This window comes from Pseudopipra pipra, chromosome 6 (genome assembly GCF_036250125.1).
Source record: "Pseudopipra pipra isolate bDixPip1 chromosome 6, bDixPip1.hap1, whole genome shotgun sequence".
NCBI lineage: Eukaryota > Metazoa > Chordata > Aves > Passeriformes > Pipridae > Pseudopipra > Pseudopipra pipra.
The window spans coordinates 49435977-49457822 of NC_087554.1; the positions used below are offsets into that span (position 1 = coordinate 49435977).

The window sequence follows — 21846 nt, forward strand, 5'->3', positions numbered from 1 at the left end:
GTAAGAATCTTGAAACAAATTGACTTGGGTTTCCTGTTATGAAGTGTTTCGTTTTGCCAGTATTAGCGCTTTATTTCAGCTATCATTTCACTAGACTTATTTTAAACTTTATTAAAATTTGCATCAGTATATTAAACTCAAAATCTGTATTTGTATCAGAAAGGAATATGAATTTATTGAAACATGAGATTATTGAAGCCAACTTCCTAAATGACTTCTTTCTGAATGTTTTTTTTCTTTGAGAAATGCCACAGCTTCAGGTCAATCTAAATCACAGTCTGCAGAGACAGAAATATTTATGAACTTCTTTCCAGATATGGAAGAGCAGGTTTTAAGAGGTGTTGAGCATTCTTGCCTCCTGTGGAAATGAAGAACAGGAACTAAAAAGGAGGAATTTGCTTTGCTCCAATATAGACAAACTTGAACGACATGTATCAGAGACCAGATTCACTCTTAGGAAGGAGAAGGCTGGTAAATGCCTTCATTTTAAACTGCATTTTTTGAATCTTAACCCTTGAACAACTGCAGATGTGGGAAACATTTCATCTGGTGTGCCACTCTACTGCATGTTGCTTAAATGAATTACAATCCTCTGTTTACACTGCAGAGCTAGTTCAGGCAATGCCAAACCTGGGACCACACTAAGCCCCAGGGTAATGTTTACGCAATTCCTGATCGGGAGCAAGTTGACTATTCCTGTGACTTTCTGTGGCTCAATGCTGTAAGCTGCAACTCATGAGCTGCTTCATGCTAATTAAAGGGGTGAGGGTTGATTAAGATCTTGAGCCCTCCAGCAACCAGAACTATCTTCCTCTTCATCTTAGCTTCAGCTACAGGTCAAAGCAGGTTTCCCTTGTTTAGCTGGAACCTCTCACACCTTGTCTTCTAACCCTTTCAACAAATACAGAGGCTCAGACAAGGTTGGGCACTTGCAATGTGGCATAAGTTAGTGAAACTCCATGGAAGTTCATTTTAGAATAAGACGAGGCATCTCCACTTCATTAGTTATTTAACTATATTGTCTCAATGAGTGATTTTTTCAGCACCTGGCAGAAGTCATGAGTGGAAAGAAGATGACAAAGTGATTTTCACTGCCTGCAGTTCAAGCTTTTTACATTTTATTTTTATTTTTTATTATTACAGGACAGATGTTACTCTACTGTGGACGGTCAGGAGGAAGGGCTGAGCCTTCCATATCAGGACAGGTCTCCCCCTTCTCCAGTCGGTCAAACCGCCAAGTCAGATCATGTGCTAACATGGCACTGCTGGAACAAGACTGGAGCACAAGAGGATGGAGCACAAGAAAAACCCTGCACGTGCAGCTTCTTGGCTTTGAGAGAGAGATTCAAAGAAGGGTCCTGGTACTGCACAGCATCCAGAACTTGTCATCATCAGTGATGCAGCTAGAGAGAAATGCATGAGAAGCATGATAAGCTGCCATTTCTCAGGTCTCTGCTATATCTACAACTGAATCATCACTGCAAGATTCATGAAAAGGCCAGGTAGGACTTCTCTTCCAAGTGGTTCACTACAGGACATGTGTGAGTGAAGCTGAGCTTATACAAATTATGGTTGGTTTTCACCAAACTTCTGGCAAAACATATTGTAACCTCAGCTATTATCTGGAAACTTTTCTGAATGTACTCTGGGCTAGCAGCTTTTAAGTGATAAATCAGTGAAGGTTAGTACTGGGGATGAAAGCTCATTTCTGATGTCTGAGTTCAAACGTACCATGGCTAACTCCAGCCAAGGGCTGCTGCAGGGATCCGGTCATGGAGGCTCCCAAGAGGGAGCCCCTCTAGTGCCTCATGCTGTCCAACCACACTGCTCTGAAGGACCCCTTGTCCATGGAGATGGAACAGGACAGGCCTTGCCAACTGGAAATCAGACTGTCACTGTACAGTCAGCTCAATCAGCATTTAGAGATGCCATCCCTCCAAAAACTGCCACTTATTCTCACCTTCTGCCACACCAGCCCAGCTCATGTGGCCATTCCTGAACAGGATCGGGGAGCCAGGAATTGAGCTGGACTAAAACAAACTCAGAAAGCTGACAACAGTATTTTAGTCTTAACCCAAACCAATTCCTTAGTCTGGATCACCATCCTTCTTCCTACCCATTTATAGTTGCTCAAGGCAGTGAAGAGGTTGGAAGAAGGAGGCCAGGTAGAGAAAGCACCAAGTTGCCTCTTTTGGTGGCAATCCCACTTCACAGCAGCAGCAGGGATGGGGGAAGGCACAGTTCACCCACGTGACTACTCCCTCACTCACCTGACGCAATTTATGCTTCAGTATTTTGATTTTATAAAGAAAAGAAGGATTAGTGAGGACTGACTGAGATTCATCAGTACTTCTGAGATCTTGTAGAGAACAGAAGAAAGAATTCAGCTAGAAGAGCTCAAAAACCTTCCAAAATAAGGTGACAACAATGCCTGGTAGATGACCAGCCCTGTATGGGCCACTGCGGGGCTGTTCAGGGATTTCTGAGCTCCCACCAGCCCCAGTGGAGCACTGCTTAGATTGCTACCTGTTACACTGGGAGCACAGCAAGCTCTTCTGTTCCAGTCATGAGAAGAGGATAAGTATGAGGGTTTTTGAAACTGCAAGGAAACCACCTTTATGGGAACGTACATCTTACTTTCTGTACAGCTCAAAAGTTTGGCTATCCTGAGCTCTGATGAATGTACATGCTGCAGGGAAGTAAGAGAGGGTCTGGCTGCCAAGTTTGCTTGCTTGTCATGTAGCACTTTCGGGGCAGACTCTGTATGAGCTCATAAGCCAAGAAAAGCATTTCAACAGCGAACAAAGAATTTAAAGCCAAAAAAACCCCATGTGGCCAAGATGCAAAAGATGGTGAAGTCCTGTGTTGGTATAATTGTGTCAGTCAGAGCAGATTTTTTAAATTACTGGATTACTTTTGCTAGTCAAAACCCAAGTGTGGACACAGACTGCACTGCTCTAAGTTACCATAGCTCTCTTGCCTTCTACTGTGACAACAAGCTACATGGAAATAATGTTCACACAAACTCTTTCATTACAGACACATACAGAGATTTACTTAGGTGATGGCTTCGGTGTAGTTAAAATGATTCAAACTTTGTGTGCAAGGAAATCCTGAAAGATTGCTCTCCAAAGAATCTGGGTGTCCTCACAGTGCATTAGGTTTGGATTGAGACTTGGATAAGGATTAGGCTGCATTGAGATTTGCTCTACCTACAGTTTCACGCTAACAGAGTGGTTATGGCTGTTTGGAGCTTTTTAATCAGGTAGTTTTAAGTGCCTATAATAATTCTGGGAGCATGTTCCCAGCAAAATGAGCCATCTTTCCACAAAAGAAAAATAAAATATTTTGCATTGCTATAATTATTTTTTTATGATGTAACTAGTTTTAAAATTATGAATGTAAATAAGACCAACACGGACATATAACTCTTACATATAAAGTCATATAAAGTGACCTGAACATATATGAATCCTATGACTATTATCCCATATTTTGCTGATTTACATCTATCTTTGCCTCTTGTGTTAGGAGCACATTGTTCCAGATGATCTAAACAACACATCCTCATTCCAGTTGTCCTCCACTTCCATGAGTTGTTTGTGGTACAGCTGAACCTTTTAAACTGCTAAAACTGAGAAAACAGGAAAGATAGAAGTCCGGTGTGGGACACACCATCACTTGCACTTTCTTCTCATGGTTATGGCTCCAAAGATTGAGGACCCTTTTCCTGTTTTGTTTAAATGCTTCCTTAAGAGTTCCCCAACAGTTCACAGGCCATTGTGCTTGCTGATTCTGCATGGTCCCATAAAGAGACACTGTCTTTTTTGCTATCTGGGAAGGGCAGCAATTTCCATCTTTTCAAAAGCTACCACAATGTATAGACTTATATAGACAAGTGCAAAAAGAATAGATGCAGAACAGCATTTCCAAAGTTCATTTCCAAAGCACTATTCCAAAGCCAACTAACTGTAGCATATTAAAAACAAACAAACAAACAAACAACAAAAAAAACCCACAAAAAACCAAACCAAATCCATCTGATAGTATCTCCAGCATACAAGCATGTTGTAGAAGGACACACCCCATTTTTGCCTGTGATGCACTCACAGAGTAAATTCAAGCTTCATCAACAAGGTGTAGAAAAGGTTTTTGAAACAACCCCAATCCTACCAAAAGCTTCCCCTGGACAGTCAACAGATCTTTTGGATATGCTACAGCTATCCTGAAGTTAACTAAAGATGCTACAGGGTGCTAATCCAGACACACAGCTGAGAAAGCCTTGCTATGAGTTTGGTGCTGTTCCTTTTCTGCTTGCAAACCTTTCATACTTAGGCATCAGTGGTGCACTGACTTGACTCCTACTTACTAGTGTACTGAAGGCAGGAATATAACCTGCCTTGCTCCACCAGTCATCCCTATCCTTGGCTATTTCCCACTCAGAGTGCATTTTGAAACATTATCTGATCTCAGTATTCAATAACCAAAAGAGGCTTTTTTTCCCCCTTCTTGCTCAAATTCCAGTTTCATATCCAAAGATTAAACTATACATGTACATCTCCTCCATGTTACCAACACTCTCTGTCCGGTAACATCCCATTTCTACTTCCTACTACACACAGCCCTTCTGAAGGAAGAAGGTCATGCAGAGAAGACTTGGAAATTCAGGAAACAAGTAAGTTACAGAAAACAGGAGATAATCAGCTGTAGCGTAAAAGGGAAAAGGGAGAAAAAACCCAAACCAAACCACCACAAACAAAAAAACCTGGAAAAATCAACTGAGCCTACAATTTGGTTATAGCTCTTGAGCATTTACTAGGGAGATAGATAGCTCATTTAGAATCACAAACTTTCAGACATTTCAAATTGCCTAGATCATGTAAGACACTTGCATGGATGATAAATTCCATTAATACTTGTAATATCACTTTGCTATTAGACTTATCTCACATACTCAGTGCCTGTCAGTCTGTAAATAAAGCCTAGGCAATGAGAATCTCTGAATGCAGGACATTATAATCCCATAGTGTCATTATGGAGCTGTCTGGACAGGTAGTGCTTCCCAATCATTTTTCTTACAGCTCAAAGGGACATTTCCACAGAGAGGATCACTGCAAATATTTCTAGTGGTTCTATGTGTCTCTGAACAGGCCCCTTCTGTGCCTCATGTTAATATACCTCATATACAAGAGCTGCCTTTAGAGTTGAACATACGATGCCAATGCTGTCCTTTGGGATTTTCCCTTCCCTCAGAGCTTCTGGCAGGGAGAAGGACTGTTAGTGACTAAACCATTGAAGCCTGCTTGCCTTGAGCCTCAGTTTTCTGGTACCACCTCTGAAGAAAGCTTTTCATGTGGATGAAAAGTTTTCATAACTTGTGCCTATGAAGATTCCCATTGTTTGATAGGGGATAAGCCCATATTGCATTTCCCTTCATCGGGACACAACTTCTATTATTTGAGTGAGAACATATATAGGAGTTCAGTGTCTTAAAGAGTTCTATCCATCTATGCAATTTTTTTGAAATTGTGCAAAAAACCCAGGTACATACACACTCCCTCTTTTACTTTTTGTTTGGGAAAACAATGTCAACAAATCAGATGGAAGACAGGTTAGAAGGCCCTTCTTGAACACTCAGCACTTTGTGTAGTGGTTGTTACTGCTCCCTTTGCACCAAGCCTATTAAGTGGGATTCTTGTTCAATATGTAGGCCTGGCAGGATAAATAAGAGAGGGAGAGGAACACCCTAAAACAGAGGAAAGAACTTGTACAACTGTTTGGACCTGCCAAGAAGCTGCCATAAAAGTGTTTCAAGCAGTAGGCAAAGAGGCCTTGGGGCAAAGAGCACCAGACATGGTGCTGAGGCAGACACGCTCTCCCAGGAACACAGCTGCCTTGTGTTCACATTCAATGTTGAAGCAAAGCCTTCCTTGTACTGTCTTTTGGAATTGTCAGATCAATAAGAGGTTTGTATTGCCTGAAAGCTGCACTCTTGAGAAGAAATTCAGTTGGACACAAGTCTCCTGTAATAGGTTTGTTACCCTCCCTGGGAGGGAAAAGGAACTAGATAGATCACCTGATTCCTATTGTGCCAATAAGGTATTCCATACCATGTTACATCAGCTCAGATATAAAAGAAATGAGAAGGAAGCAAAGGCTCTCTCTTCCAGGTAGCTGCGTGGAACAGTTGGGCCGTTTCTTCGGAGGAGGAGAGCATTCTCATGGGGAAGTATTGTTAGTTCTTCTCTGTGTGTATAGTGTTTATAGTTTTTTTTCCTCTCTGGGTAAATATTAAACCGCCTTTCTCAGCAGGTTCGGTTTCGCAGTTTTTTTTCCTTTTCCCTCTTTCCTCCTCCCTTCTCCCCTGGGAGGAGGCAGGGCGCAGACCCGATGGATACCTGGCGTTCAGCCAAGGTAAACAATAACAATATACAGTATAATATTCCTAATAATATAAATTCATAAATATATATGCCTTGTATGTGGCTTATTTAAATCATCATTGTTCACTGTTCCTGCCCCACAGTCCTGGTCTGCAACCCTGGATTCCTGATGAACAGGAAATTTTAGTACAGGCAGGCATGTTGTCTTTCAAAAAAAGTCAAAATAACTTGAAAGCCTTTCTTGGCTCCGTTCTCCAGCCTTCACTGAAATGCCCTTCCTTATTTCACATACAAAGTGCAAACCACACCAACACTTCAACTACATGGAGATCTTCTTCAGAAATCTCCACCTTTGTAATCATACCTCCACCCTTTTTTAAATCTCAAACACATATACTAAAGTTACTTTGCAGCTACTTGGACTACAGAGTTCTCTCTAGAAAATGGTTTCACAAGTCAGAGAAGTTAGCGCAGATGTCTTGAGGGTAAAATTGACAGTGGTTTCAGGTGGCTACTCTGCAATAATGCAAGAAGCTGCCAGAGAGATTGACCACAATTTGTGGGACATCTTCTAAAGATGATGAGGCCTGGATTGAGGTGGGGGAGAATGTGATATAATAGGCAAGTGGGTCTTGTCAAAGGATCTCACCTACACAAATTCGAGAGAATTCAAACCTGAACTCTTCTTTGTTAATCATCTCCACTTGATATCAATGACAATAGCCCCAAAAGACTGGTTTACCATTGCTCCACACAGCTGGGGAAGGGAGAGCTACCAATTGTCACACACTTTTCTACAGCAACAAAAATCTTGTGTTGCTGGCTAACAGTTGTGCTTTTCTGGGGAGTCACATTTGTGCAGATTTCCAGAGAAGGGGCATCTACAACTTATGTTCTGCCATTCTTTCTCACGCTCCCAGCTTTGCATGGCTGTTCTCACCCACCAGCCCCATGCTGGCCGCCTCTAAGCAGTCTTCATGACAGAGCACGACATAAGCATTACCGCCTGAAATTTCATTTCATATAGGCATGATAAGAGCAGCAGCTTACAAACTCTGCACAGTAAGGAACAAAGGACTTTTGTTTTAAAGACTGACAAATGCTGCTTAGTGTGCTTTTGTTAAATGAAATGCAAATACTCACTTACTAATAAATTATTGACATTCTCCCTTCGAGAGTAACCACCAACTGCTGTTAACATCTCCGTTCAACCGTTTGAGTTGTTCTGGGGCTCTGTGCTGATTTCTGGTACAGTCCTCTAGCAGGGGCTTCAGAAAAAGGCAAATTCAGATACAGGGCTAGGTGAGTAGTTAAAAGCTTCACAACTACAGTGAGCTGGCTTTTATCTTTCACTAGACAACAGAAAAATAATAGGAGCCCTCCACACAGAAAAGGATGAAGATTTACTTCCAACTGATGAAATTTGTATGAAAGCCTCTCCCTCTCATGCTGAGCCGACAGCTCTCCCTGTGCACTTGCATGAGTAACAAGGTGCTCTCCAAATGTGATGCTTGGATTAACCATCAGGTACTTCTGTCATTCTGCTTTCCTCCGGCAGTGATTTCCCATTGCCTCAGACAAGTCTGTTCTTCATCCAGGCCTCGATTTTCCTTCTTTAGGGACCAGGAAGGAATACTGAAAATACAAAAAAATGGGAGAACTGTAAGGGATATCTGCTGTATCAGGCAGGCAGCTCAACAGGGAACTGAACCATGGAGTTTATTACCAGAACACCAAAAGCTATCAGTTTTGGTTAAATAAATATCGTCAGTAAATGGGACTGACTGTAACATTTTTAGGTACCAGTCACTCACAAGTGCCCAACACAATCCTTTCCATTATTTATTTGCAAAACCTAAATTGTAGGTTTCAAGGATAAGCAAAGAATACGCAGAACAGTGCTGAAAATAAAACCACATAAGATTCCGGTTGAGGGACAAATCAATGGTTTGTGTACAAAATCTTCAAATAATAAAATATTATGAAGTAACTAAACACTAGGTGATTGAAGTGCTCTAGAGAATAAAAAATAATAAAGCTTTTAAGAACAGAATGAATTTAAGTGATATAAAAAAGAAGATATTAATACTTCTGTAGGAAAGGGGGAGTTCTGGTCTTTTTTTCTGTGACTAACAACCTATCGACTCTCACATGGCATAGATGGATGTCTTACACATGTCCCTCTCACAGTATATTTTAGAAGTTGGTAACTATGGGCTAATTCCTAAGCTCCAACAGGACACGGGGAAGAGGTTCCTAAAAAACAGACACATACATATACAAACTCCTTTTTTTTTTTAATGAAAGCTTAGATTCTGCACATCTTAAACAATAACCTGTCTATCCCCCCCCCCCCCCCAAACCTTCCTCTTGGTTTATACACAAAAAAAGTTGGGATCCTTTGAATTTGGGAAAAGGCCTAATGTGAACTGTGTTCTTTCAGTGTTTCTTTAGTAAAAGAAAGTTATGCTTCAGGAAAGTCGATATTCCCTGCTGCACAGCCTTCACAGTCTAAAGCAAGATAGGTACAGCCTGGAAACTGGGAATCTCAGAAGCGACAATAACTAAATCTCTCTAAAACCATTCTTCGGTATGACTGACTTCCTTCACATAAGCATCATAGAGTTAATTAGCGGAAATTAAAAAGAAAGGCAAGAGTGTCATTGCAACCTCCTCTTGTGAGGATGGAGCTGTCACTCTCTCAGGTGGTCAGATGATTCTCCTGGAATATCTATATAGACAGAAGAAAGAGGAACAGTGCATACCTCCAGTGAACAACTCTCAGAGAGGATTTTTTGTTTTTTACTATTTTTTAGGCCATCTGACCAAACCCAGCATTTTTGGCCTGCAGATCCCTCGTTGTGAATCTGTTTTTCTTTTTAGCATGAGCGACTTTTCAGTGAACTTGTTTACATGACCAAACATGTTGGCAGCAGCAAACTCAGCATGGAAATTCAGTAACTGTTCCTTTCTGGCAGTATGAGCAGACTTCAGTTGAAATCATGGAAGAGCAGAATTCTCAGGAGTTTAATGGCAGCTTTGGAAGTGGATTTTTTTTTTAATATTATTTGTGCAGATTTAGTTAAAAACAAGAAATTGTAATGAATAATGGTTTTGCTGAAATGCAATTCATAACCATAAACTCTTTTGACCAAAATTCTTCAGGACAGATCTCTTTCCTTCAAGGTCAGTACGATGCTGGGTCATATTGCTGGAGCTGTGAGATCAGTATCTGCATTGCTTCTGCAAAAATTGTATTTGTCCTCTGTTTAAATAAATGCCACAGAGAGAAACAGTCAGTCATCAGCCATCTCTGCCCATATTCTTTCAGTGTGTTTTGTCAGTTCTTGCTCAACTTTGAAGACACTTTGTAACTGGCTGAAAACAGAGCGTAAAAGCAAAGATTTTATCTCTTTCTTGCTGAAATTGTTTTACCACAGACAATGTAGACATGAGGATTATATTCTTTGGTAAATAATGAACAAGGAGCATCAGTGTAATGAAGACTAAGAGTTCAGTCTAAAATGCCAAGGCCCTTCTTCATAAAGACTAGTTTCTTTATAGGCACTTTGACAAAGGGTAGTAGTGTGTAAGTCTTCCTTTGACAGATGTTTACTGTGGATGTTTGGGAGAATGAGATAGCTATTCCATTTGTAAATATAAAAAAGTTTGTTGGAAAGACAGTAAATATTTCTAGAACCAAGAACAAAGTATGGCTGGTATTCAGAGGACCTGGCTAACATGATTGCCTGAAGCTTAACTCAGATGTGGCTGCTGCTAACAAACAAAGTGTAGAAGAATTTCAGGAACTGAGAATTAAAGATTAAGGTAATTTAAGCTCCCAACATTTCAAAGCATACAAAGCAAGTCAAAGGAGGAAAAGATCACCATGGATTACACACAACTTACTGAATATCTCTGCTTTTTGTGGTCAGTGTAGCCAAACCAAGCAAATATACTATTTCAATTCATAAGGAGAAGACATAAAATATAAAAATGCCAACATATAGAAAAATGTCTTACATGCTCCCAAATAAATGTGGTACACTCTCTGAGAAAACAGATGTTTCCAACAAAGAAGTTCAAAGAAAGACAATAGTACAAGAAAAATAACCACCTGAGAAAAAAAAGGGAATCAGAAGATTGTAGCCTTACTTTCAGAAGAAACAAAAGTTCTAAAACACAAAATAAGGATTCATAAAACATGAAATAAAACATATGAATTGAAGGAAACTACTGTTTTTGACTCACAGTAAATGATAAGAAACTGATCAAAACAACTTATTACACCACAACAGGATACTATGAAATTCACTGCAACTACATCTAACAACCAAAACAGCTGCAAGCTGCAAAAACACTGGGCATTCATGCACTCACTGATAAAAATTCACATGAGTACTATAAACATTGTTCTGAGAAAAAAAAAAAAAAAGGAAAAAAAAGGCATTTTCCCAACATGCCTCCTCAGTTTTTCAGATCTGTTACTTCAGATTCACTGAAAAACCTTTCCCTTCTGCATTTCTTTATAAACACAGCACTAACTCTTCTTGTAATACAAAGGGGAGTTTGCCCAACTGGAGATGAGGGCAGATGTCCTGTGAGGCTTGAGCTTCCATGTGTGTTTTCTTACTCTGATCAAAGCAGTGGTTCTTCAGTTTGCTCTTCTGTGCCCCACCTTCCAAGTATAAGGAAGAGATGGGAGCTTATCTTCCCTTCTTTCAGTTGCCTTCCTTCTCCATAACCAGCAAGTGAGCATTTTCAAGGCGCTCTGTGTTTCATCCCTCACTCCTCAGCTTAGCCCTACCCTAAAACTAGTCTAACCTTCTTGGCTTAAGGTTGGGTATGATCTTCATAGGACCAACACATGCACTCATGCCCTGTTCTCCTCATTTATGCCAGATTTCTCCTTGGAATCCAAGCACATGGAGTCTGTAGGGATCCCACTGCTCTAGCCATGTGTTTAGTTTAGACTGATGATTAAGAAGGAAAAGATCTGGGAACATGGTGTTCCTGTTGAATCAAAACTCAGCATCCTACAAAGAGGAAGGCAAATACTGTCTTGACAGAAATGTCTCTGTAATAGAGTCTCCCTTCTCAGTTACTTGTCAATGAGAACCTAGTACAACTATGTTAAACATAAACATAAAGATCCACCCAAAAGAATGCAAAATGCATTCTGTTCTTCAGCTTCTGCCTTCCATTTGGAAGCCCAACTAATTTTGGTTTAGTAGTTATCTCAGGTCTTCTACTTTTGCTTTTCTTTTTGGCCATAATCTAAGTCTAGGGAAGACCTTTCATTAATACTGTTTTATGAAAACTTTGTTTGACTCAAAGATTACAAGTAAGCCTTCTGATTCCTATTGTCAGCCCTCATTTATCCTATGTACTTTGTCAGGACCCTGAGTGCAGGAACAGGCCTTAATAGGCCAACAATCCCCACCTGCCCAACTTGCAAGGGCTCAGGAGCCCCACTTAAACTGAGCCCTGGGGCTTCAGACCATGCCTGACCTATGTATTAGGAGTATGGGTCTCCAGCTCAGACATGACTGTGTCAAGCCATGTTCATCAGGACCTGGAGTTATAGACTGACTTCCTAGCTTTAGCTCAGTCTTTTCTTACCAGTATGGACCTGTATGGCAATCACTAGGTTATATCTGACCCGAGTTCTCCTCATTGCACCTGACCCTAACCTGTGGACTGCCTTCCCAGCTTGACCTTGGACCTGCTTTGTTGCTTGCCTGTACATCCTGGCTGAATGTGGTGTGCCCTGCTTGCTTTGCTCAGGTACTGTGGGCAGTGAGGCTCTGCCCTACCAGCTGTGTTATCGTGCTTGGCTCCTGCCCCTGATGGAGCAGCCAGTCCCACTGCTCCCAATGCCTTTCTGTTTTACCTTCAAAATAAACCCGGTATTTCTACAAAAATACGCCGCCCGACAAAACTAAGTGAAACGTTTTTTTCTTTGTTAATGCTACAAAATCCCATGATTAATTCTCTGATTCTATTCATTAAATATTATTTCTTTTGGATTCAACAGACTTCTATTTTCTCCTGTGGTTTGCAAGCTGAATTAAGTCTCACCAGGTATATGTTCTCATTTCAATATGCAGAGTATTAGTTCTTTCTCCTTATTACCAGTTCTCACGAATTCTTTCCCCTTATTATTAACAGTCCTCATGACTGGAATTTAGCTTGAAACCCTTCTAAAGCTGAGAACAGTCGCTTCCCTCCCCCCTCAAAGAGCTGCTGCTAAAACTAACTAACCAATCAAACCCTCAGCTGAGCTATTTGCTGTGTCCTTTCCTATACTATGCCAAAGGTTAAGCATAACACTGAATTTATACAGATTGGGATCTAGCCAAAAAATATTACAAATCACTTTGTCTGGTGTTATGCCTTAGCTTTCAAAGGCCTTGTGTTTGTTATAATAACTCCTCAATTTTTCTACATTCTTCTCTTCATAACCATAGTCTCAGGCCTATGCTTAATATAGAGGAGAAGACCCATGGTTGGGTCTTTTAACCTGCTTGGTTAAATCATAAACCCTCCTCCCTTTCCAACTCCAACAGTTCAGAGAAAAGACAGGCTTTCTAAGTAGAAATAAGTCCCACATTCCAATCCCTTTTCCTCAGAATCTTAAGTGCAAATGCAGGCTTTACACTTAGCACACTGCCAAGCCATATATTAATTTGTACTGAAATCCTTCTCTTTGACATCTAGGTTGGTATTTTAAAGAAAATAGGCTCTCTGTGGTAACTATTTCATTTCCCATCATTACCACTAACCTCAAGATAAGAAAATGCAATATAGCCATGCTTGAGTCTTTTAGCTCCACAAGAAGTTTATTCCCTTATAGATCAACTGGGACCTCACCACCTGTAAGAATAGAAAGAATAGCAGTTAGTCAAGAGAACTGTCCCAGGGATAATTAGCTATTCATTAGCTATGTAGCTATTCATGTCGACATCTTTCATCAGAACTACACTAACGGGTATTTAAACTTCATGAAAGGTAATGAAATCCTCATTCAACTGAATTCAAGTGCAAAACCTGGCAGTCGGGGTTTTGTTCAGGTTGGCTCTGCCTGCGGTGCCGGGCGCCATCTTGTGTCGCTTTTGGGCCTTTAGTTCAATAGGCATTAAAACAATAATTTTAAAAAAAGCAGCATGGCCTAAGGTGTAGTTGCTCTGTGCCAGAGAACTTATATTATATGCTGACTCTTGGGGGCTCTCGGCAGTGTCTCTTTTCACTAACGATATCTGCAGCTTCGTGCACTTAGTCATCAGCTGTCCTGAATATAACCCAAAACACCAGCTTCTAACACTTAATTTTAACACCAAACATAGCAGGATAAGCCATCATAAATTTAATTTTGCAGTGGCTTTTATATACTGCCTCACATGTACCTACTACATCCCCCAGGAAAAATGGCAGAAGGTCCTACGTGTATATACTTATTTACATCCCAAAAAAGAAATGTAATTGCTTTAGCATCTTTCATTTTTTATTGGACGTCCCTTTTTAAATTCTATTTTAGCCTTCTTTTTTTAACTACAGCTGGATGAATGTGAATTTTGGCCACTGCTGCTTTCTCTATGAGAAACAGTGGTTATCTCATGACTTTGGGAATACAGCCATTTAGTAGTAAGTTTTCATTTCACAAATAACACTACGCAGTTACTGAATTAACTAACACAGAGCACATCACACCACACAGTTCCTGAATTCAGGCAAACACGTTCTGCACACACAAATTCTCCCAACGTCACTGCGGTGCTGCCACTGAATGGCACACACCTGGCCGGATAATTTTTTTGCTCAATTCAAATGATCTTTTGGCTTCATTAAAGGATTTTACCCAGTAGATCATAGAACAACAGAATGTTAAGGGGTTGGAATGAACCTTGAAGATCATCTAGTTCCAACACACACCCCCCCCCCCCGACATGGGATAATAAGAACATAATATTTCCTAATAATTTAATTCAATAGAAATAAGTCAGTCAGTCATGTTTATGTATTAGCATATACTGGTTTTAAATACATGCATATCAGTTGTTGGAGGCTGTTACACAACCCAGTAGCCTCTATTGGTATTTCCCTCGACGCAGCCCCTGTCCAAGCACAGCAGTTTGGGTCTCTCCCCCCGCGAGGGAACCGAGAGCCCCTCGGCGCCGCCGCCATTTCGAACGAGGCCGCCCCCGCCAACGAGTGGCGCGCGCCCGAGCCAAGATGGCGGCCGGCCAAGGCGCCCGCCCCGGATGCGGCCGCGCGCCCCGGCAGCCTTTGGCGCGGGCCGGAAGTGGCGGCGGTGCCGGTGGGGGCGATGGCGGCGGGCGGGCAGCGGGGCGGGACCGCGGCACCCGCCGCCTCCCGGCGCCGCGGCGCGGGCTGAGGGGAGCGGGCCGCCCGCCGCCGCCCTCCCGCTCCCTCCTTTTCCGCCGGAGCAAGGTAAGGGGCTCCTGGCGCCGGGGAAGGACCGGTTGGCGGCGAGGCGCGTCTCGCCTGGAGCAGCACGAGTCCGGCGGGCGGTGGAGGGAGGAGACCCCAGTGGGGGTGAACGGGTCCGGTAACCATTACGGCTGTCCCCAAAAGCTGCGAGTTACAATGGGGTCTGGAAACGGAGAGTAAGAATGAGAAAACTCCTGAGTGCTTCCTCGTTTGGTGTAACCCGGAGCTAAGGCTGCTCTTCTGACCACTGCTCAAGGGCAGGATCAAAATCCGCAGCTGTTTACCTTCTTAAATCCGCTGCTGTTTTAATAGTGCTTGTGCTTTCAGTATGTAATTGCCTTCCGAAGATTTATTTTCTTCGAAGGCGACAACTCGTGAGCCAGCTTGGCAATGCCGAACTGCTGGAAAAAACATCCAGTGGCTTATTTGCTGCGTAAACGTGGACTCGGGGGTTCGAGTGTTACCCAGTAGATTAACAACTTCTTACCCAAATTTTTCAGGTGTCCTACTAAAACTATTGACTCAGGGTATCAAAGGGAAATAATGCAGTTAAGTTATGTAGAAGGATCATCTAAACAAGAAATAGCGATCATAGAAATAAGTAATGGTATTCTCAGGTATTTACTATTCTTTCCCAGGTGTTTAATATCCTTGTATGCGTGACTGTTTTAACCACCATGAACACAGCAGTGTGAGGGCCAGAACAATTTCTCCAGGGCTACCCTGACCAGATTCTGTAAGGTCAGGATTAAGGATACCCTTCAAGATTGCTAACCAAATAGTCGAGCTCAGAAAGGGTGATTTAGAAAGGGGTAGTGATTTTTTTTATTGCTTCTGGTAAAAATCTCATACTTCCATGAATTGTCATTGTTCTGTATGCATAATTCATTCTTAAATATGCGTTTCTGCCTAATGTTTTAAGGCTTAATGGGTTCTCTTAAAACAGCATTACATAGGTGGATTTTACCCCTCTCTTAAAAAAGGTAGGAAAAGTAAAAGCCGAAGTCTGAAAAAGCCTGTTTGTTAGGGGAGCCCTAATCAGCTGCAGTGGTTCTCCCTGCCCTGAGCAAGGGCCGTTTTGAGGGAAAGAGGTGATGACTTTGTATGGAGGTACTTCAGCTGGACTGTTTGTGACTGGATTGAAGAGTGTTTCCAGTCACCTAGATCCCATGCTGCCAGCTGGAGATTTGAAGCAGCTAAAATTAGGCCCAGTAGTATCTGTGGTGCTCCAATAATTTGTGCTTTTCCTGAAAAGTGCCAGTGGAAGGGTGTCTGGTTTGCTCTGCACTGAGGCATTGAACAGTAGAGGTGTGCAGCTCCATTCTTCTGAAAGGGCTGTGGCAACTGTCCACACAGGGACAGCAGGAATACAGTTAGGTGCAAGGAACATGCTTATAGTGCCTTCACGTGTGCAAATACATACCTTTGGTACATATCTTCTGATGTTCTAATTGAAAACATATGGTTCATAGATAGGCACTCCGCTAGAGCTTAATACAACTGGACATTGCTACACCACAAACAAGCAGTGATGTTCCTGTTACTGGCTGTCTAGCAGAACATTTGTCTTGCAGACATCAAAGAACTTTCCAGACTTTAATATTTATAGAAAATCTTGTGTTATCCCACCCTGCATCTAGAGACACTGAGGGCAAATGGGGTAAGTAATCTGCCCAATTGATGACTTTTGTTGTGTTCACTCTGTCTTTTGACTGGGTATATCCTGACAGCCAGCAGGCTCTAGAATAGCCAGAGCCATCAATAGAGCTCTGTAGGTCCTTACCATTAACCTGTCACTGGCAGAGTACTGTCATTTTCTATGAAGCAGAGAGAACTCGAGTCTTCAGAAATTGCTGTGTGTGCTGTTTAAACTAATGTGTAATGAAAAGTTATAGAAAGTTAAGTTACAAGAACCAAGGTTCATCTGTGTCTCTCCTCTTTCCCAAGCTGTACTAAATGTTTATGTCACCTTTTGTTCCAGGTGCAGAGCATGGAGAATGATGAACTTCCGCCAGAGGATGGGATGGATTGGTGTGGGGCTGTACTTGTTAGCAAGTGCTGCGGCTTTTTATTATGTCTTTGAAATCAATGAGACTTACAACAAACTAGCACTGGAGCACATTCAGCAACATCCGAAGGAGCCACAGGAAGGAACCACATGGACGCACTCCTTAAAAGTACGACTGCTATCCTTGCCTTTTTGGCTGTGGACTATAATATTTTTAATACCATATTTACAGATGTTCTTGTTTCTCTATTCCTGTACAAGAGCTGACCCCAAAACTGTTGGGTACTGCATCATTCCTATCTGCTTGGCTGTTATTTGCAATCGTCATCAAACATTTGTGAAGGCCTCTAATCAGATCAGTAGATTACAACTGATTGACACTTAGCTCAAGTTCTAGTTTCTCTTGCTGTTTTGAAGCAATTGCATATGCCTGATCTAATCACAAGACTGAAGTTCTGAGTGAAGGCCGGAAAGAGCCTTTTCTTTCAAACTGATAAGCAATGAAGAGAGTGACTGTTTTCTATTTAAAAAAAAAAAGTAATTATAAAGGTTTTTTAATTATGGGTCTATCAAGCAGCCAGAGTGGGAGAGCCCTGTGTGACATGTGATGGAAGTATTCCTCATTTTGCCTTAATGATGCAAAATCACAACACTCCATCTGAAACGTCCTGTGGGGAAACGAGTTTCTGGTCCACAGCTTTACTCCTCTGTGCAAAAAAGTGATTTCCCTTGGAGTAAAATCAATGAAAAGATGCTGCTTTTGTGGTAAATGTAAAAGGAAAAAAATATGAGAACGTGATTATAAAAGCTGCACTTAACACAATTCCTTTTCTTTTTTCTTTTTGCTAAGTAATATCTACATCAGTGCTGTTTTTAATGAATTTTTTAAAAATAAGTTTAGATATAAAAACAGGAAGCAAAGAATAAAGTCTGTGCAAACATTTAAAGGGAAAAAGTACTGTTTTTCCTGTGGTAGCCTACTTTTTTTCAGTGACCACAACAGTGCAGTAAGTAGGCAGTGAGGAGTGGCATAAGCCTGGAGCTTGGTGCTTCAAGCTGTTTTCCTATGACATCAAAAACAGCTTATGCTGTAATGGGCCTGTAGTCTGCACAAAAATTCTTTTATGTTTTCTTCTATTATCTCACTTGATAAAATTGCTGACATTTATGACCATTCTAACTTCAGACATGATGCAAAAACGTGTTCCGGGAGCACTGACGTAATTAGGGAAAACTTTGAATTTGGGAAAGTTAACTGGTATTATGTTGGAGAGATGCTAGAAACAGGTTGTAAGACAAGTAATCATGGTTCTTCTAGAAATTCAAAGAAGTAAGATACTTTCTTCTTGTTCTTGTAATGAATGCAAATTTCTTCTGTCACACTGAAATTTCGCTGAGATTTCTTGTCATAAATTCAACCTCTATTTTTCAGTGCTGTTTTGGCATAGCTTTTAAGTCTAACTGCTGTATTGTATATTTTGAATAAGAGTGAAATCTGTTCTTTCCTCTTGTCCCTTTTTACTTCTTAGAATAACTAAATCTTTGACCCAGCCATGATGGAAGTAACTTTACAAATACGAAAACAGTGCAAAATACACTCTTTAGAAGCAGTAGGCCCAAAAGAATTATGAGCTAAACTCCTCAATTGTAATTTCAACTGTATGTGATTGTCCATACCCAGTCATCACAAATGATAATCCATTTCTGATTGCATTAAGGGAATCCTGGGAATATCAGCTTTCTCTCACTTTGGAAAGAGAACACTATTTTCAGTTTTGCTGTGTTTAAGCATGGCAGTTACAACACTTCAAACTTTCTGCTTGCATTTGGAGATGTTTTGAGACACTGGTTTCAATTGTCAGCATCGGTGCTTGGACCTGAAAACAATGTAGCCTTTACAAGAAGGTTTTGAGTTCTAAGTGCAATATGAAAAGGAGGGAGCTGCCATCTCAGTATGCTGGAGTAAGAGTAAATTATAAACTCTGATGAGTAGTTATTATCTTTGGAATCAGAGCTTTTAAGTTGTGTTGTTTCTCAACTTTTAAAATCACCATGCTATTTATCTATAAAATAAAAACTTTTCAAAGTTTATAAACAGAAGTCTGTTAATGCAGATGCATATCAAAGGCTTTTCTTTTTTGGTTTTGGGTTGGTTTTTTTTGTGTATGTTTGTTGCCAGACAGCAGTGCTGGCTGCCAGCTGCTGTAGCTGTCCTTCCCTCAGGATGTGTGTTCAGTTCATCTTTTTTGTTGTCCTTTTGTGCTCTGTGCCCTTGTTGGTAGCATGGAGTTTTGGGACTGGCTGGATAAAACCAAATCCCTTTGTCATTTCTTCACCTGTGTATTAGAAAGAGATACCTCTGGCCGGACTGTTTGTAACTTGGTGCCATAGTTTTAATCTGAGCAGTTAAATCTGTGTCCAAATGGAAATATTTAAAGAGTTATTTAAAGAATTAAAGAGGAAGCATAAAAAATAGAAAATGGTAGTAAGAACTGCCTAAGTTTCTGTTGTGCAAGCATGTGACCCTTAGCAAACTCATCAGCATGCCTGGTGGGATGAGCCAAGCTGTCTGGATGTGGAGCACGTGCTGAGCACAGTGGTGACTTACAGAAAGGTGGTTTGTGTTTGTAGACTTTTCCGTCAGAAGCCTGGCTTTGGATTACAGGTGTTGGCAGTCATGAGCTTTTCAACTAACTACAGAAAGATACAAAATCTAATTTAAGCAAATACTGTGTCTGTAAGGACTTGAGCTTGAAGTTGAAAGCAGCAGTGGAGAGAATTAGTTTCAACTATCAACATAGTATATAGGAATACTAGACAATAGGAGTAGGAGAAGAGCAAAGTTAGCTCTGCTGATGCTTCCAGCGCTTTTGGCACCAGGAGAACATCAAGAGATGAAGTCTTACTGACAGAGTAAGTAAAGACTATAAAAATTAATAATAAATTGGATTTTATTGTAGTCTCTTAAAAAATTAGTGAAATAACTTGAAGCTTAATTATTATGAAGATTTGTAGGTAGTGTCAATGCTAATTAGTTCTGAATCACAAAATTTGTGCCTGTAACACAAATTGACATAATCTGCAAGCTTTTGGGATAATCAAGCTCAAGTAAATTTTACAACCTCTTTAAAGACTACAGTACTTCTCAATTAGTTCTTGATCATAACTGGCAGATAATGGCACAAGTATGTTTCTAGGGCAGTGGCATTAATCTAGTATAAGATTAGCTTATGCTAGAACTTGCTTATACAAATCTATTTAGTTGTTTCCACTGACTAGGCAGTAAAGATGAATTGCTGTAACTTTCACTTGGGGTGGGAAAGCTATTTTTACTCATAGTCTTTTGACTGAAAATGAGTTACCTCAAACCTGATGTTGAAGAGCTTCCTACAGCAGAAGCTGGAATAATAGAAGCAGTAACAAAGTCCTCAGAAGATTGCTAAACTCTACTAGCTTAGTAATCATTCAGAGCTTTAACTTTCTGCCAACAAAGTGAGTAGTTGTAGCACAAGGGTGATTAATATTCGTCTGTGTGCCACCTACCCTGGATTTCTTTTTATTGCATTTTGTCTCAAGATAAAGCATTGGCAGACTGCTTGAACATCACGTGGGCAGTCTCAGTTTCTTTAGCTGCTTGACCTTCACCTGACAGTGCCTTCCTGTCTGCCACGTATGTGTTTGTGAGTGCTACTGAGCCTGTTCTTCACTTCCTGCCATGGGGGAGCAGGTCTAATGAAGAGCATAGCATCAGGCTGCAGCCCTTCAAGCTTGGGACCGAAGTAAGTTGCAATAAATATGTTCCTTATGACATGTCTCTTCCAGCAGCAAAGTAAAACTGCAAGCTTGGTTTTTAATTAAAAATATAAAGATTGACTTATCCCTGGAACAAAACTTTCCAGTTTGTGCAGGATACCTATTAACTCCCCATATTTTCTCTTGCCTAGTCCATTGTTTTCTTAAATGGATGTTCTCTAGTTTATTATTCTATTAAGTTTCTAAAAAAATGCTGCTTTTCATGTGCCAGTCTTTGAGAACCTGTTTTCTATATATGACCTAATGCATGAAAGCAGTTTAATAACTTTATCACATAGTTAAATTTTAAGAACGGACTCATCTTAGCTCTCCTTAAGGCTAACCCTATGGTGCAGGTTTCTTCTGGGAAGAAAGAACATGCTACAGCCATAAGAAGGTACTTCTGCTCAAGTCAGTCCTCAAAGTGAGTAGAACTGATGACTAATACCTTTGGCTAGTGGTTGTGCCCAGAACCACTCTTCAGTTGTTTACACCTTTGAGTGTTAGCCTCTTTACCACATGTTAAGCCCCATGATGTCCTAACTGCCAGATTACTCTGTATTTTATAGAGAACCTGATATTTGTAATACATTGTGTATAAATGAACTTTTAAGCTTGAGTGAGTGGGAATTACATAGGGGCTGCAATGGGTGAATTGCATTCAAACCCTTTAATGAAAATGATGACAGTGGACCTTTCTCCTGGGAACTAGAAAAGGTCTTGCAGTTTTAGACAATGCCCCAGTTATTGGGCATAATGGGATTGGCCCCTTTCCCTCACAGAACTGTCTGTGTGCCTCATAAATATACTTGTGATTTTAAACTTTTTAAACACAGAACACTGCAACCTGTTAAATTCCTTTGTGGATTTAGCCTCAAAGTTGTTTGAACCAGCAAATTCAGTATTTGAAAGAAGTAACAACAGTATGTCATAATCCCAGTCTTTGACATTTTTGCTGTTCTGTTTTGTAACTAGTAAAAGTAGTTGGTTCTCGTCTAAATGCTCCCGGGACTTTAGTATCACTTCAGCTCTTAATTCAATACAAACATACCAGCATTCTCCTCCTTTATTTTAGTAAGGAAATCCGTTGAGCCCCCGTCAGGCTAGTAAAACCAACTTCTATTAGTAAGGCATACAAACTGCACTAAACAGTGCAGGTGTGGTGAACTGAGCTTGTTCTGTGTCAGCCTGAAATTTGGTTAGCTACAAAAG

At 40.8% G+C, this 21846-nt stretch overlaps 1 protein-coding gene and 1 long non-coding RNA gene across 5 annotated transcripts; one reads left to right on the plus strand and one right to left on the minus strand.

Moving 5' to 3' along the window:
• Positions 1–164: 164 nt before the first annotated feature.
• On the minus strand, positions 165–14650 carry LOC135416186 (uncharacterized). 3 transcript variants are annotated; one of them, XR_010431475.1, is made up of 3 exons: positions 14428–14650; positions 13169–13259; positions 165–358 (listed from the first exon to the last, which is right to left on the minus strand). It is a non-coding gene; the product is annotated as an uncharacterized LOC135416186 (long non-coding RNA). The 3 variants fall into 3 exon arrangements; XR_010431476.1 differs by lacking the exon at positions 165–358 and adding an exon at positions 1157–1403; XR_010431474.1 differs by lacking the exon at positions 165–358 and adding an exon at positions 8892–9761.
• Positions 14651–14680: 30 nt separating this feature from the next.
• Positions 14681–18346, plus strand: LYSET (lysosomal enzyme trafficking factor). Of its 2 annotated transcripts, XM_064659026.1 has the most exons (3): positions 14710–14834; positions 16307–16494; positions 16816–18346. In XM_064659026.1, exons 2-3 carry the CDS (start codon positions 16490–16492, stop codon positions 17225–17227), a joined length of 417 nt encoding a protein of 138 aa, XP_064515096.1. In that variant the 5' UTR covers positions 14710–14834; positions 16307–16489; the 3' UTR covers positions 17228–18346. The 2 variants fall into 2 exon arrangements, with proteins under 2 accessions (XP_064515098.1, XP_064515096.1); XM_064659028.1 differs by lacking the exon at positions 16307–16494 and having other exon boundaries at positions 14681–14834.
• The last annotated feature ends 3500 nt before the right edge of the window (positions 18347–21846 follow it).